Source organism: Serinus canaria, chromosome 20 (assembly GCF_022539315.1).
Source record: "Serinus canaria isolate serCan28SL12 chromosome 20, serCan2020, whole genome shotgun sequence".
Lineage (NCBI taxonomy): Eukaryota > Metazoa > Chordata > Aves > Passeriformes > Fringillidae > Serinus > Serinus canaria.
In genome coordinates this window covers 9154671-9172635 of record NC_066333.1, presented here as the reverse complement: position 1 = coordinate 9172635, position 17965 = coordinate 9154671, and the positions used below count along the sequence as shown (strand labels likewise).

The 17965-nt window shown below is 41.5% G+C and overlaps 1 protein-coding gene across 2 annotated transcripts; it reads right to left on the bottom strand.

Annotated features, from left to right (window-relative positions):
• Positions 1-1048: 1048 nt before the first annotated feature.
• On the bottom strand, positions 1049-16130 carry YTHDF1 (YTH N6-methyladenosine RNA binding protein F1). Of its 2 annotated transcripts, none has more exons than XM_050982094.1 (5): positions 15776-16130; positions 15362-15386; positions 13822-13901; positions 8406-10008; positions 1049-2554 (listed from the first exon to the last, which is right to left on the bottom strand). In XM_050982094.1, exons 1-4 carry the CDS (start codon positions 15800-15802, stop codon positions 8434-8436), a joined length of 1707 nt encoding a protein of 568 aa, XP_050838051.1. In that variant the 5' UTR covers positions 15803-16130; the 3' UTR covers positions 1049-2554; positions 8406-8433. The 2 variants fall into 2 exon arrangements, with proteins under 2 accessions (XP_050838051.1, XP_050838052.1); XM_050982095.1 differs by having other exon boundaries at positions 8482-10008; positions 15776-16126.
• Positions 16131-17965: the final 1835 nt, after the last annotated feature.

Below are 17965 nucleotides of genomic sequence, written 5' to 3'. Positions count from 1 at the left end.
TGACATGAAGTTATTCTTCAAGAGACACTGGAAGAATGTTTCTTCCCCCTCACAGTGAAATGTGAACTCTGTGAAACACAAAAAGTGAGTCATCCCCTGGAATTGCAATGGCAGGGGATTGAAAATCAGGACCAGCAGCCAGCACTGCAGCTATCTGAGCACCCAACGTGCTTGTGATGAACAGGATTATTTTACCCACTCTTAAATCTTCTCCCACCTCTCTGATAGGGCTGTACAACACTGCAGTGTCAGTAACAAATCTCTTCTTACTGAAGCTGCTTTCTGTTGCCCACAAAGCCAGACAGCTGGAACACATCACCACTTTAATACTGGCAAACCAGCTTCAGCTGAAGGCTCCCAATTATTTTTTATTTTTAAACATCTCCCTGAAGTCTATTGGTATATCACAGCAAAGTGTGTTTAGATCTGGAAAAAAATTACTTAAGTTTTGTAACTAACTTTTCTCTTGAGGGTCCAGATGCAGTTCTTTCTGGCTCTAGAATCACCAGTGGAAGTGCTCTGATGTAACAACTGAAACGAACAGCAGGTGCTTTTATTGGATGCCAACACCTTCATAAAATGCACAATTGCTTCACTAAGTCAGTTAAAAAGAGATACCAAAGTAAATTACTGCATTTAAGAGTTGGGAAACACAGCCAAGTGCTGGGAACAAAACTGGTCAGAGCATTAGTGGATTTGGGAAATTCTTTTCTCACCCTGCTGACCCCAGGCTGTACTTCTGCCTCCTCAAGGATACAGCACAACTTCCAGTCCTCTCCTCAGCTTCTCCACTGTACCAGGGGAAAGGGAAGCACAAGTGACAGCCACTGCACACGGATGCAGGTCCTCTGAGGAATGGGAACAGTCAAAGCTCCTTACACGTGCTCTGTAGAGTCCTGTGAAACCATTCAGGTGTGCTGAGAGTAAACATCTGAGTTACTCAATCAAACCACTTCTCACTTAAGATTTAATTGAGGAATCAGCATAAAGTGTGATTGGAACAGAGGAAGACAACTGAATGTAGGGAAAAAATGAAAATGACATCAAGCTTGCTAAATATGTATTGTTTATTAAGGCTTGTATTCTCCTAGAGGAAAAAGTTAATCTGATGCTGTCCATTACTCCTTACAGGCAGTAACAGTCCAGAGACAGAGTTATACGTTCTAAATACAAGTCTAAATGATACAGATTAAACTTTATTTAAATTGGAGGTCCTTTTGGAGTAAATAGTATTCAGAAGATACTTGCTTTCTAATATAGTAAAAGATCCTCTACAATAAACACGTGCAGATTCAGTGTGCTAGAGCAGCGGACATGAGCACCATTTCCATGCTTAACTGGAACTCCAGTTGGTGACAGGTTCTCCGACGGTCCCCTCACTCCACAAAAACATGACAGCAAATTCAATTTCTTAAAACAGGTTTTTTTACTCATCCAACAGAAAAAAAAAATTCGACAAACACACTGTCAATTTCAAATATCTGAGGCATAATCCATCATATTATCCGTACTATTAGTTCCTACGTTAAAGCTCAGCATTATTGGTATAAAAACTTTAAATGGCATTAGGATTTGGGGGGGTTGGGAGAGAGTAATGAAGGGAAGGATTAAAAATGATCTGCAATTAACTAATAACACCTGAAAGCTGAAACAGGTTTAAACACATTGTTTAAAACCCCTGCAATGTCGATAGCATCACATTATTATTTAATTAAGCTACAAAAACCGTAAAGCAGAATTATGGCTGAGAGAAAGCGTCTTGCTCACCCTCGGCAGGATATGGAATAACAGATGCACACTGAAGCACTGCTTAACAGAATGTGAAAGGGAAATATTTTCCAGAGAAACAATTCCACTGACAATTTGATTTTCTACTAGACAGAAAAAACCAACATGGCGCATCAGCAGTTTTTTAAAAGAGTAATTGTACAGATAAATAAAGAGGCAGAGCAGCTGCACAAAGTGATCAGAAATTTAGGGGTTTTTTCATTTTAAAATTCTGAAGTGCAGTATCTTACGAGGTTTTTTTTTTTTAATGAAAAAAAAAATTATCAATGCATGGTTTCTTACTTCTGCCATGAAGAAAAAGGGATTGGGAGCAGGAAAAAGGAAGATTTGTCATGTATTCTCCATAATCTCTATATCTGGCTAGGAACATAATTCGTGCCAAAATAAAGTCTTTGGGAAGCACTGACACTTTAGTATGCTCATGTATAGGTCCACATTAGGTTAATATAACTGTTTATCAAATTAAAAAAATAAAAACAGACACACCTTTATTAATGATTTCTACAGAATTTTACATAGAAAAAAGATACAAATTAATGCAGATCCACTTGGGCAAAAATAAACTACCATGTACTTAAAGATGCAACAACTTATTTTCCCCTGCACGAGAAGACATACTGGAACTGAAAGCTTTAGTTTGTCCTGATGCCAGGATACAGCACCAGTTATACTTAATTTTGTTTCTCATAGTCGAATCTAATATCAGTTCTAGTATATATATCAAACTGTTTGTTTATTCTCATTGTTTGTTTCGATTCTGACGTTCCTGCAAAGAGAAAAAAGTTAAGATTTTAGTCAAAGGAACAAGCAGAGTTTTTAGTAGTTTAACAGAACTAATGTGATCCCAGATAATTACACACTTAAAACAATGCTGCTACATTTTATAAATATACTGTTCATACCCAGCAAACCCAAGGACTTGACAATTTAATGTTTTTAAGTGCAGTCTCAGGTGGAACATCTGGATGAATACCTGCAGTCTCTTCAAATCAAGGTCACAGAGAGATAAAGGTATGAAATATCAACACTCCTAAGGAGAACCAGGATCTGCAATATTCTACTTTCTGGATTATTTTAGCTACTGCAGTAGTAGCACAACCAATACACGAGCAGAAAGCAGATGGCAGATTAGTGAACTCCACAAAACTGGTCTAATTTTGAAGCACTTAAATGACTTTGGAGTTTAGTCACATTCAGTAAAAGCAGGGATTTGAGCTGTTGAGAAATTCTGTCCCTAATTCTTTCTATTGGTTCAGCTATTCTGGGAAGCACTGGGAAATACCTGGGGGTAAGAGATAGAAACAACATCAGGTTGAAGGAAAATTTTGAGCTTATACATAGTCTGATAAAACCCAGCACAGCTGGACTGACCAACCCAAGGGTGTCCCAAAGTGCTGGGGAGCACTTGGAGCCTTTTCCCCAAGTTCTTGGGGAAAAGGCTCCAAGCCTTTTCCCCAAGTTTCTCCTAATCACAAATACTGAAGCCAGTAAAGGTCACCTAAGGGATACAGCTGGGGGCTGCCTGTAGTGAGCTCCACATCAGTGATCCTGTGCCCTCCCAGCAGCACAGGGCTCCAGAGATACCTGAGCAGAGCCCAGCAGAACAGGGCACTTCTTCACTCAGGGTTCCAGGAGCCCCACAAGTGCAGAATGTGCAAGGACAGCAGGGCGGAACCAGGCTGCTGAGCCTTAGTCCTGTGCATCCTCCAGCTAGGGCAGCACTGCACACTGAACAGAAAGGACTGAGCCTTCCCATTTCTGCTGCTTACAGTGCAGAACTGGCATGGAAAGACTCAATTCTGTACTTAAACACATCAACACGGCACCAAATCCTATTCCAAAGGAAACTGTGAACTAGCCTAAGCACCACCACCAGCCAGCTCCTGAACTAATACCTTCATATTTTGCTTTGTGGACTCATTCTGTATAAAGTTAATCTCAGAATTATTTCTGTTGTGATGTAAAGCTTACTTGCTAATATACCGACCACTGTAAATGTAACAGACTGCATCTGCTGCTTCAGCTGGTCACAGCATAAAAATCAGAAGAGATTTTTAAAAACTGAATATACTGCCTCCAGGCAGAATGTTAGTATTTTAATTTTCATAATAAAATTAAGTCAAAGTCCAGAATGAATTATTAATATAAAATTTAAGACAGAAGTAAGAGATAGCAAAGTTGTTTTACCAAATCAACAAAACAAGCTGTGTAAAGTGGTAGAATTTATTAAAAAAAATCTATTCCTCCTGTCTTTCAACTCTCAGATATGATGAATTATCAGCAAAAGCCATTTCCTAATGGCAGAGTATCAGAACATTACATGTTGTTCTTAATAAAAAGAGCTTATATCTGCCTGACATTTCAAACAAAAGATGGTTACAAAGTATCTAGAACTGAATCATATCAACTCCATTTTCAGGCTTCCAAAAAGTAATTGTTTCATCCTATTTCCAACTTCCATTTCCAAGGTGGTACGTCCCCTTTACAGCCCTACCATATTCATGAGCCCACTCTTTCCCACTGACACCTCATGTAACTTATTGAACTTATTTTTAGGTTTCTGTGTAGTCATCCACTGACCTCCCTAATTCCACTTTCTTTAGAAATGGAAGCTTTGCATTCTCATGGACTAGCCCCACATAAAAAGAGGCAGGCTAGCACCTGAGACCTCCACCTGAAGTGCTCATGGCATTCAGAAACTCAGCTCAGACTCTTTAATTCAGTAAAAAGGTGCTCTTTACTGAGCAAGTTCCCAAGCAGTTCCTCCTACCTTGCTTTTTGCTTTCTCTCTTGGGGGCTAATCTGAGTCTTCCTCTTTACAAATGTCTGAAACCACATAAACTGATGTAACAATTCTTCGTGCTCTTGAGCATGGTTGCTTTTTAGAAGCTCTAACTCTCAAATTCTCTTCCTTACTGCTATTTAGCACTACTGCAAGTAAGAACAAACAGTTCTGTAAGCAGCTCACATAGCTGTGCTCATTTTGGTTCTGAAGATCCGGAGCCTTCAGCTTCTCTTCTCCAGTGGAATACACTTGATATCTCACAGGAGAGCTCCAGCTGCACACTTCTCCTTCAGGACACTAATCTGTGTGGTCTTCAGACACAGGGAAAATAGGTTTCCACAAAACTTGCAGAGATTTCCACCTTGGAGACACTCCTCCCTGTCAAACTTCTTTTCTCTTCACCTCAGGCTAAAGTAGCTTCAACTTTCCTACTAAACTTGGTTAAAGTCAGTGGGATCAAAGCATTCATCTTCAGACACAAAAATAGAAATGTTTTCTTTATCTCGGTATTAATATTAAAATATATTTTTTAACTAGAGCTTTGGAAGAACGACAATATTCCATCATTTTAAGTTCAGTGACTGTGTTCACAGGAAGCTCATCACTGAAAGGAATCACGCAGTGCTAGGAGAAAATGAGTATTTCCAAGTACCAACACACACCAGCCAACACTTTTCAGTTTTTAATCACCTAAAGCAGAACTGGTAATCTTGTTGACTCAGGAGCTTTCTGAGACCGTGCAGCTCTGCCAACACAAGACCAAGGTGTAGAGCTGAGTGCCTAGCCTGAATCAGAGGTGACAGTACAGCAGCCCAATACAGCAACTGGGACCATCTGCTTTGGTGCAGATCTGGGAGCCTGAGCTGCTGACAGCTCATCTGTCACCTGTAAAGTACCAAGATCTGCAACAAGTTTGTCTTCACAAGCTTTTAAACTTTGGAAGACAGCTTTGTTAAGGCTCTGATGGCATGCTTTTAGGAAATATTAACTAATGCCACATTATACTCTATTTTTTTTTAAAGTTCTCTCACACATCACAACTTTTTTACAGTTTTCAGAGCATGGGCTTTGATGACAGAAGTAGCTCTGGAACTGACTGAAAAAGGCTGTGAGGGTCAGGTGAGAATTCATGCCACTCACTGTTTTACTGTTTCATTCCAGACCCTAATCCCCTCCCAGTTTCTGGTTAAGTATTTCAGTGTGGCAAATCAAAAGCTGGACTTATATCCCAGCATGACCAAATCCTCTCTCAATTCTGGAGGGATACCTTCTTTCAGCAATGCTGCAAAGTGATCAATCTTTGGCACTTGGAAGAATTTCATCCAGCAATGTACCTGCCAAAACCTCACTGGACGATTTGGCATTGACGCTGAGGCTCCTACATCACTTAAACTCAGCAGCACAAGCTGGAGCTGGCTCTGCACACAGCAGCCATGGAAATGTTGGGTATTAACAAACTGGAACCATCTAAAGAGCTGAAATGACAGCAGCTTGCCCTGCACAGGTGACATTATTATTCTCTACTAAGTATTTGTGTATAAATGAAATTGTATCATTTAAGCTCTCCATGTACAGCTTTTTAAGAATTGTGTCCCTTTGTAATCACAACAGCAGTGAAATGGAAGCACAAAATTTCAACGATTTTACAGCTTAACAAGAGTATAATGAGTTAAACCCAGCAATCTGAAAATCAGTTAAGATGGCACATAAACCAACAACTATCTGAAAATGTCAATTAGGTTGTAAGATACTTTAACTGGCAATAAGATTCTTCAAAAATTATTGTCATAGGAAGACTAACTTTGTTAACAGGAAGGTTTGAACTTTAACAACACAAACTTCTTAACAATAAGAACTTTAGGTACGTGTATCTTCTGTAAAAAAAACAAATTCTTCTAGTAATCAGCTGGACTTCTAAAATTCATTTTATCAATGAAGGGGAAAAAACAGTGACTTTCCAATCAAGTTTTATAGAGTGCAACCTGACAAGTAGCATCTTATTTTTCATTCCTTCATTGCTGCTCTGCTTTAGCTCTCCAGCACTATTACCTTCCTCAGTGTACTTTGGTGTCCCACTTTCTATGCTATTCAGAGGAATCTAAGAAATATTAAATTAGACTTGATAGTTTATTTTGTGAATGTGTAATACCAGCCATAGCCTCTGTTTTAAATGAGGAAGGAAAATGCATTATTTTGAAAAACTGATCCTGTTATAAATAAAGCAGTGACCTGGGTAAGAATATTTTTGCAGATAGAGGGAATTAGTTGTGTTTATTAAATCAACACAAAATGAGATCAGCTCAAGAGTCAAACACCAGCCCTCTGAGATCCTACCAAGCACAGGAATTCTGCTGTTTGTGCCACCATTGAGATCCTGCTGAGGCCAGGGATTTATCTGTGCAGGAGCAGATCTGTTATCACTTTCCCTGTGCTCTCACTTCTTAAACACCCACAGCTCTCCCCTCCAGCCTTGGCAGCAGAGCACAGGGATCAGAATTAAAAACCCAAACCAATCACACCCCACTACACCACAAACACTGGGCAGAGGAACCTAGGCTGCCTCACTTTGTCAGGACTCTCTCCTGCATAAGGGAACACCTCTCCAAGACACAGCCACATTAAATATTGAATTGCTAATTATCTACTGAAGAAATGAAGTGTTCAAGTAAAGCCCTTTAGGTTCTACCTTGTGGAACCCCTCAGGGAGTACACAAGAAATACTTGCAATTTTAAGCTGTCCTTCCCTGCTGTGCTGAGGTCAGCTATGCACATCTATCATGGCCAGGAAAAGTTCAGCCACAAAGTTTTAAAGACACTGAACTCCTTTTCTCACACAGTTTAAGGGTACAATCTATGAAGACAGTTTAAGTAATTTTATCTTCACTTTAAAATGGCAATAAAAACTTTAAAATGTCAGTTTTAAAATTTAAGCTGCAGGAACATGCATTAAGTCTTTGTTTTGAAAACATCTTAAAGCAAGTGTGAGCTACCCTAAACCAGCCTGTCAAACATGCTGAATTTGCAATGCTATACAAAAAAGGTCTAGGAAACACTATCAACACCAAGCAAATTTAAGTGTTACTTCAGTAGTAACTACACATCCTGACACCTATTACTTTGTCAGGTCACTACTTCTAGACTGCCTAATTAGAGGAAGGCATTCTTGAAACTGAGGTAGTGGGATGGAGAGGGACAGAGATCCCTTGTGGCAGACTTAGAGCCATGAAAGTGTATGGAAAGTTTTACTACACTCTCCCAGTTACTGCCCAGACTTCTCTCACTACATCTTCACTCAAAACTTCAAGAATTAGTAGACAGATTAAACCTGGGAACTGAAAACCTTTATTTATCCAAATAATACACATGACTTCAGCAGCATAAATGCACTCTTTCTAGCACTATTCCAGCAATATTATGCAACTCTTTCTTTTTCAGAGAGATAAACTGAATAAACAAAAATCAGGTTTCTTATTCTTAAAGGTGATGTACAAATTTCAAATACCAGTACAGGTATCAATTTTGATAGCCCAGTTCCAGTCAAACAGTGTTTAAACACCTTATATTTAAGGCAAAAAACTTAAGTGACAATCACTGGCAGAACCCAATTCTGAAACAGAAACTATTTCTATTAACCATTTTAAGATAAAAAAATAAATCAAACTCCAATAAACTGGACATAAAGTCCTTTACCCGCATTACTGCTTAGCTTTCTGCTTTGAAACTCATTGACTTGTGAAACTTTCACAAAGAAATATGCATCAGATTTGTGTTGTAAACACACAAGAAACCATCAAGTTGAGAGGTATTAAAAACATTTTGAATTCCTACTTACATTTTTCCACCATAGCAGCCTTCACATTTCATTTTCCCCATATCTGTGTATAAAATAAATTTTTTAATAAGTTTACCTTCCGCACCACCTCCTCCTCTTCCTGGCGCTTTTCATAATGAGAAAAGTCATCAAAGATGGAGGTCGTGTGCTTGTAAGTAGCAATAATTTTAAGCACTTGTTTTGCTTTTTCTAAGGGCACCTCCTGTGTATCACGGGAGTTTGTAACGGGTTTGTTGTCATTGTTCTCCAGCCTGATGTGTCTCAGTTGGTTGTTGGGCACATCCTTCACAAAGATCCACTTGACATCAAATTTCCCCTTCCACTTGTCCTGAGACCAGACACCTGCACTGGTGCCATAGTCCACAGGTGATTTCATCTCTGCTACTCCACAGAAGTGTCCACTGCCATTGACACTGAACAGCAAGTACACTGGGCCCTTGCTGTTCATGGAGCGAAAAGCGCTGTCCAGGCGCTTGTTGCCGTGTTCCGTACTACACCAAATAGAATATTTAATGGAACGATGAATATCATCCTCGGAATAGCTCTTTATTATGAACACACGTCCATTTTTAAGGTTCCATTCGAAATCTTTAGGGTTATAGCTGTGAGCAGCTTTCAGTTTTTCAAGGACAGGATGGGACTCACCGCTCGGAACGGGGTTGGGCTGGGTGCTGCCAGCTGAGTTGGTGTCGTTCCCAGTTCCTCCACTTTGGCCAAAAGCTGCATTTCTGTTGCGAGGAGCTACCCAGCGGTTTTGGGGTGGCTGCTGAGGGGTCTGATACTGTGGCTGAGTCAATGGAGGAGGCTGAGCTGGAACGGGCTGAACAATTGGTTGCTGTGGCTGTGGAACAGACTGAGGAGAAGGTATCTGTTGGGGGGCAGGAACTTTTGCCACAGGACCCTTATTGTCCCAAGTACCTATGTCCATATTATGCTTTATAGGGGGAGGAGGCAACGCTCCTCCGATTACAGGTCCAGATTTTGTTTTCATTTTAGGCTGTGGTTTTGCAGGCTTGCTGGCAATAGCAGCCCAGGAGGTTGGTTTAGATACTGGCAAGTTTACATTAGATCCACCATTCCCAGAGAGGGCGCCTGTCATCCCGGCACTGTTAACAACAGAACCTACTGTTTTCACTGCAGAAGTTGTAACATCTCCACCAATCTTAAGTCCAACCATTCCCTGTTCAATACTGTTCATTCCAGGAGCTTTATTTAATGTATCATTATGAAATCCTGTTTGTCCATCCACAATGGTACCCCCCAGAGAACTGGGTGGGTAGCTGTAACTGCTCCCATATGCTGAGCTTTGTGTCTGCTGTCCTTGGGATCCGCTTGTTCCCCAAGCTGAGAAGGCAGGATTTTCAGGGAAAAAGTTAAAGCGGTGTTGATAGATATTATTTCCCAGACCCCCAGGCTGTCCAAAAACGGCATCGTGCATAAAATGATGATCCCCATTACTGAGCTGTCCATAGGTGGTGAGATAAGGGATAGGAGGATCTCCTCCTGTAGACCATGGTGCTTCACTGAGAGAATAGGGGAACCCAATAGATGGTGGATAATAACTGGACAGATAAGGATCAGTCATTGATGGATAGCTACTGTTCTGTTAAAGAGAAAAAACAGTCACCAGATAAATAAACCTTTCATTTATAAATAGCCACAGCACCAAACAGAAAAGAACAGTGGAGACAAAGAAATGTAATTTCTAATGACAGATCTTAGTTCACATTCCAAGAAGGATTCGGGGCTAAAATTAAGTATCTGGGCATTCATAATACCCCAGGACTAGGGGCTCACATTGAGGCTAGTACTTGAGGTGTTGAAACCATGTAATCTCACACTACTAAGGTTATTTAGTAGCCAACACTCCAAATTATTGCAAGGAACACATCTAACTATATTTTGTAGCTCACAGAACTAAGGATATTCACACTTTCTAGAGTGCCACATGGAAGAAGCTTTAGACTAATCACCTTAATATGACAATACATATAACATACTGTTACAATCCTCATTATGGAGTTTAGGGGCCAACAGTCTCCAACAAAAAACCCACACCTCAAGCAGTAGAACATACACAGGCTACTTCTGACACACACGCAAAGTTTGCCAGAGGTAAGAGATACAAGCTGACATTAAAGGGCCTGGTGCACCAGAGACAAATCCATGACCAGATGGCACATGACACAGCCCATCCCAAATCCTGGAGAAAGACCCTTTCCAGCCTGTTGCATAAGTCCTTTTCCCCCTCAGTAGTAAAGTTACAACTGTGCAGGAGTGTTCCTGACTGTCCTTTCAAACAGGACATCTCTCCCACTCATGAAACAAGAGACCAAACATTTATAAACCAACAGATCCCCTCTGAAATTTCCTCCACTTCAACTGTTTCTTAGATCAAGCTGAGAAACTTTTCCTCTCACTAACACTTTGCTGGCACCTGATCTTGAAGCACTCCATATGATTCTTACATTCAGCAATGCAAAAGAACAAAGCCAGGATGTTCTAAAGTGGGTTTTATTCCTCTTTAAATCAACTTGAAGCACTTATATTGGAGACCTTCCAAAGTGACACTCCAACTGTAATTACCAGAGAGGGGGTGGGAAGGTCAACATCTCCCGTTAATGAGTCAAACAGTAGCTCGCCTTTCCTTACTCATAAAGACTATTTTAAGAAGAGGAACTCTTCTTTCAAACTGCTAGATTTCAAACTTGAAAAGAAAAAATCTATCTGCAAAACCAGGAAAACGGCACCATTTTCCAAAAATCTGATTATTTCTCAGCTTCCTTAAAAACAAAAAAAGTAAAATCCCCTCCTTGCTGAAGATAAGCCTAGTATCCAATTGATACAGAATAATTTTTACTGCTCATTTTTCAATGACCTCTTTTCCATGACACCTCAAAGCCAGAGTAATTAAATAGCCTTATGTTTCATACACAGAATGATACCACAATATGCCTCCAAGACTTCCATACAGTAGTGCAAACACTTCAGAGACTGAAACAGCCTAAATCAAATGTTATTGACTCAAAAGAAATGATCTCTGCCACTTTTCAAGCTGCCTTTACTTACACACAAATTCTATCACTAACAAGAGGTACAGAAATCACCTTCCTCTGAGAAGATCCTCTAAAATACACTGAGTTTTCTGAGCCTCCCAAGCTAAGGTAATCAATATTTAGCATAAAAACCCATTTTTCTGAAAGACTTTGACACTGCTGAATGTTATATTTCATAGTGTTAGTTTAAGAAAAAAATTAAAAACAAATACAGATGAAAGGGAGGAGACAGAAGTAGTTCTCTGAAATACTTATGCTCATAAATTCTGTAAGTTTAGATTTTAAGACCAAAAAGAGTAAGCCTAGAGAAAAGCAAGTGTTTTGTCTCAGAAATATTTAGGCTAAATGATTTTAGACAATTCTTGCAGCTGTCATCTCTTCACACAGCATGTAAAGTCTCCACAAGGATTCTAACAAGATTCAATGAAAGTTTCAGCAGCCAGTTTTACCACACATTCAAACTATTTTGACTGGCTTTATGCCAGTGTGTAAGAGAAATCCTGACAGAAGTTCATCCCTTTAAGAGCAGAACATTTATTTCAATAAACTTATCCTTGACCTTTTTTTATTAAAAACCCCCAAACAAAATCAACTCAACCACTCTGGTAATTAGGAAAGAATCTCATTTCCTCCAAAATATGCTCCTTGCTGGTAATTCCCTGTTCCATAGGAACACTGTCTTGGTTCTCTCTGACTTTACAGAAGGATGCTTTTCTTGCTGAGTGTAAATCTGTATATGAAGAGTCTACTTGACTCAGTTCTCTCTGCTCTTAAAAGTACTTTTAACACAATATTACTCACTTACATTTGACTTTTGATGTTAAATATATTATTGTGTCAGCTGGGGCTTTAATTTCTTAATTTTATTTTAAATAGAGTTGGCTTTAAATCTTTTTTTGAAGTCATCTGTACTTTACAGTAATTTTCAAGGGCTGAATAAATCTGACTGGATAACTGGATAATAAGGCTTTGTTCAGCAACATGGTTGCCTTCAGAACAAAATCTCACAGTCCTAATTAATGCTACTGTCACTTTCCACTTAAAATTGTAAGAGGACCTACACAATTGTTTCTTGTGCCATGCCAATTTTTCACTGCAGCATAAATAAATTGGTCAATGGAGCTACGCTTTCATAAAGAAAACTTTTATAATAATTACGAAAATTCTAACAGCCATAGCAATTTTTCTATTTAATCCTAATAATTTGGCTTGTTGACAGCAAAGACAAACTTCCCAGAATAAAACTATAATAGATGGGTATATTTTTTCTATGTGAACATTCAGTATATTTCACAGTTTAATTTTAAGTCATTAAAAATCACATACAAATGTGATGAAGCACAATTTTAAAAATTCAGAGGGAGGTGAAAACCTCAATTTCTCTTATCATTAATTCTGCATTAAAAATTAGGATTTTGCTTACTTTTTTCCCCACAAAGGCTTTTCTACCTTCCACAGCACATTAACTCCAAAAGAAGGAATGGCTCCCATTAAATTATTTGAAGTCTGGAGAACATGTCTATGCTGCAAGCAAGTTCAGTGATGTCATCAATATTAACATTGGCATCTGACAGCTTCAGGCTGAACTATAAATTTCCTTTTTAAAATGTAACAATTTGCAATCCCATCATTTACCTCTGGTAAATGTTTCTCTCTGAAATGGTATTTCATACTTGTGAATGAAAACTTTTTGCTTCTCCATTTTCTATACATTTTGTTCCGTTTAAAACTCTGAATGTGAAGTCAAAAATTACTTCAGAGAATACTTTCAATTATAATGGTATTTTAGTCATGGATGTTGATTTAATGTACGTTATAATGAGAGTTTACATTACAGTTCCTTACTATTAAGTAATACATCTTTAATTTTTAAAATATATCAGAGGACATGAAAGAACAACAACATTTGCTGAAGTGTAAAAAATGGGACAACTCTACAAAGTACCTAGAGAGGATCCAACCCAAATCTCAACTACATTAATTTCTGTGATTATATAAATAATAGAAATCAGGAGAGGCCAAAAGCAGAATTTTTAAACTCCCACAAGCAACTGGCCTATCAAAGAACTCTAAGATCAGGCTGTCCCAGTCCAGCCACACCAACAACCTACAAGGAGAGGAGGAATCAGCTCCAGCTCCTTGGAGCATCAACTTCATTTTCACTTGTGGCCATCTGGAGATGCAGAGTAATATTAGCTTTGGGAACACAAATGCTGGTTGTATCACCAAGTAACACAATATGCTGTCATTTCTTTTTCCATTTCTATTTAAGGCATTTGCTCCCTCCACACAATCCTATGAATGGAGTGCCAACAGCATGCCTAAAGAAAAAAAAAAAACTAAGTTAAAAATACACTAACCTGATTTGACTGCCCAGAAAGGTAAGGTTCAAAATCGCTGTCATGAACTGTGTCCTTCTGATGTAACGAACCATTTTGTACTACAAAAAAAGGGTTACAGCACATTATAACAGCAGCAGCAGCATTGCAGGAGTGATGTTCCACCCTATGCTACTTTAGGAAAAGCCATATTTCTTCTGCAAGCCAGAAAGACTCATAAAAAGACCAAGGGATGACATTTCCCACCCCCCCAGATAGTTTCTCTTTATATTACTGCTTAGAAAACAAAGTTTGAATAAATTAAAAAAAAATAGTAATTAAAAATTCTATAGCTGAGGGTGAGTAAACAACTCATGTGAATTAACTCCCAACAAAAAATCATTATGGAGAACAATTTTGTGAAAAAAGATTGGGAAACAACATCTATTGTTCTGGCCCATAATTAGAACACACAAACTCACAGTTCTCCCAGCGAGTGTTATTCACTGCTTAAGCTGGCTAAAATAAGATGAGGTGAGGTTACATTTAATTATGAAATGAAGACTGCTAAGAGCTTTGGTATCCTGATATTTTCAGGAAAACTTAAGTTTCAACATTCTCATCTGTAAAAAAAAAGATATCTGCCATAAAGTCCTACTTCAGCATAAAAGAATGTCTGATAAGCATTTCAAACCCATTACTGAATGACATACAAACCCAAAGAGCTATTAGGTCCCTTCAAATAATTTCCTGTTTAAATTCAGAAAAAAAGGTCAAATATATGGTGTGGTACTTGCTGCATTTACCTATTTCATAGAACAGCTGAACTAAATATAATGCTACACTAAATAAAATGTTTAGCAAACAAGTTTGGGAATTTAGCAGAGTATTCCTGCAAAGTTTTCAAGGGGAGTAGCAGTAAAAGAGTGTTTACAAACACATGGAGATGTGCTTCTTCAACTAGAAGGAGCTGGATTTTCAAGGCAGGTTAAGATGTATTAAAAAGCATTTATGAGTTGGATATTAATACTTTCTAAGTTTAAAGAGTTACGTGCTTGTTAGCAATCACAGTAATTAAGGTATTTTTTAGATGACTTATTACTAAGTTTAATTTCAATTGGAGCAGAAGAGTTATACAAATGCCTATTATCTCATCAGATGTTAACCATCTTTTAAGTTCCCAAAATTATTAAGTTTATAGGCTTAAGTAAATATCTCAGCCAACAGCAGAGCAGCAACACAACTGCATTCACAGAGCGTGCAAAAGTAGGCAAAAATACATCAATTGTACAGGGATATCCTTGTGACTTTACATAGCAACCTGCTTCTTCTTAAACAGGGAGAACTATTTAGTACCAACACAGTCCTTCCCACTGCAAATCCAGCAGCATTAAGTGGGATGCAGGCAAGCTTGGATGAATGGCAGTCGATGTTATTTTTGAAACAATGCACACATTCCCTCATTCCCAGATGATTTCCATGCAGAGTAACAGCGATACATTTCTGCTCACCTACAGGTACCTGTGTAACTGATCTCTTACAGTAACAATTTAAGCGACCAGATCACAGCATGATTTCTCACCTTTATTATCCTGTCCTTTCGGTCTCTGAGAAGCCACAGCACGTGATTACGGGGAAAAAAAGAAAAGGGAAATAAAAAAGTTAATTTTAGAAAAAACGCTTATATTGTCATAGGCACTGCAAACCCCACAGCTTCTGAGGACGGGGAAGAGACTTCTAAAAATGGCCAGCAGCATCTCAAGTTTTGTTTGGACCGGGGCTGGAGCAGCGTGTTCCACGTATCACTCAGCACCGGCCTTCCTGAGAAATGGCCCCGGCTCCGGGGAGGAGGCGGGAACGTGCTGTGCCCACGGGGGAAGTTAAGGAGAACGATGGAGGTCTAAAGCAGCCGAGGGGGAGAAGAAAAGCCTCGCGGGGCCTGCAGCCGCAGGCCCGGGAATCCCCCCGCCCACGGGCCGCCTCGCCACTCACTCACCTGAGGGTCAACGCTTGTGGCAGACATAATTCATGCACAGGGCCCCGTGGTTCAGCAGAGAGCGCCGGGGGACGAGGCAGGGCCGCTCGGCGCGGCGCGGAGCTCCGGGGCCTGGCGGAGGGGCGGCGGCGGCGGCGCCTCTCCCCTCAGGCGGCGGCCGGGCGGGGAAGGGGCCGGGGCCGAGGGGGAGGGAAAGGGGCCGCCTGGCACCTCCTCGGGGCGCCTCCTCAGGGGACGGCGGTGCAGGCGGCGGTGGCGCGGCTCAGCCGTGGCGCTGGCGATGCCGGTGCCGGCCCGCTCTCTCACATGCCCGCGGGCCGGGCCTGGGGCCGCAGCGAGCGGGGCAGCGGCGGCCGCCGACTCCAATGGCGGCGGGCGCCGAGCTGCGGTGACGTCAGCGGCGAGCGTGCGCGGGGCGCGCCGGGAGCGCACGGGGCGGGGAGCGGGGGAAAGGCGCGCGGGGCGGTGGCGCCTCGTGCGCGTGCGCGGGAGCGCTGAGGGGGCTGAGGGAGGGAGGGGGCGCATGGCGGACCCGGCTCCGCCTCGCCGCCCGCCTCGGAGCCTTCGGGCTGGCTGGCCTGGGGAACGGGAGGCTGAGGGCACGGCTCCTCGCTGTGCGCGACTTCCGCGGGAGGAAAGGGTTCTTCGCCCAGAGGGTGGTCGGGCACTAGAACGGACTCCCCAGGGATGTGGTCACAGCGCCGAGCCTGAGTGCTCGAGAAATGTGCCGATGACGGCACATGGAGGGGTTCTTGGGTGTCCTGTGCAGGCCCAGCGTTGGACTCGATGGCCCTTGTGGGTCTCTCCCAACTGAGAATATTCTCTGATTCCGTTCATCCTTCAGTCTTTGCGAGGGCTTTTTGCTCACGGGCTCGGCTGTGCAGGTTCACAGGATCTCTGTGACGGAATCACTGAACTTCCCGAGCTGGAAGGGGCCCAGGATCACTGAATGACTTAGGTTGGAAAAGAGCTCTGAGACCATCAAGTCCAACCTATCAGCACCCCTGGTCAGCTACATCAGGGCACTGAGTGCCAGGCCACTCCACTGCCTCCCTGGGGCCACCCATTCCAATGTCTACTCACTCTGTGAAGGAATTCTTCCTGATACCCAGCCTAAACTTCCCCAGGTGCAGCTTAAGACTATCAAGGATCCTGTGCTGGCACTGGACACCCCCAGCCATCCCACCATGTGTCCATCAGGCTCGGTACCGTGATCACTGTCCTGGAGAGCCTGTTCTGGTTCACCCAAGAGTTTTGGGAGACCAACTTCCCTCACACAGCCAGTCTGACCACTGTCAGCAGCCACCCTCAACATGGGTTTTCATCAGAGTCATTTTTTTCCCTCTCTTCCAGCTGTTTTGTAGAACCTGGGTGGAATTTGGGCCCCTTAGCCCAGTTTATGATTATTTCCACAGGGCCAAGGTCTAAGTCCTGTTAGTTATGAAGTCTTGTAACATCTCCATGCTTAATTTTGGGGGTAAAAATGGCAAATTCTGGTCCTTGTGGAATACACTAAATAACACAATCATGGTTTCCTTTAGACACAATTAAAAACAGAGTCTTCTCTGTGTTCACATGTTTGAAAACTGTTAGTTTGAATTTGTACTTACCATTCTAATAAAATATCTGAAACGAAGAGTCCACTTTTGTCCTTTTTCTGATCAGACATCCAGAGATAAGGAAGAAAGAATCCTCAGCACCTGAACATGCTTTGGGTTTGACTTGGGTAGCAGGTAATAATTGGTATTTTCCTAGAACCCCAGACTGGTTTGGGTTGGAAGACCCTCAGAGATCATCTTGTTCCAATCCCTGCTGTGGGCAGGGCCAGCTCCCACTAGACCAGGTTGCTCTGAGCCCTGCCCAAGCTGGCCTGTTCCAGTCCTGTTTGCTTTTGGTGTCATTATGGAGCAAGTCAGTAAACCCCTGCGGTGGGCACTCCCCGAGGGAGCTGGAAAGTCTGTCCAAAGAACAGAGCTTCAAGAAAAAGGACAAAAGAAGTGATCAGCGTGGCTGGAGGGAGGAACATGTGTGCAGCAGGAGAAGGGAAAGGCTGGGTGCCTGGGTGATGGGCACTGCTCCGAAGTCCATGTGATTGTGTATGTTCACATCTCGATATAGAAACGATGTGACTGTGAATCATCCTCACCAGGAGAGCATGTGGGCAGAATGTTAGAGCTCTGTGCTTCAGCA

Excerpts from the sequence above, each read along its gene's own strand:
- YTHDF1 (XM_050982094.1), bottom strand. The coding sequence starts at position 15,802 with ATGTCTGCCACAAGCGTTGACCCTCAG. Across the intron at positions 15,387-15,775 it reads CCACAAGCGTTGACCCTCAG|AGACCGAAAGGACAGGATAA; the intron begins GTGAGTGAGTGG and ends GTGGCTTCTCAG. Across the intron at positions 13,902-15,361 it reads GAAAGGACAGGATAATAAAG|TACAAAATGGTTCGTTACAT; the intron begins GTGAGAAATCAT and ends CTTTTTTTGTAG.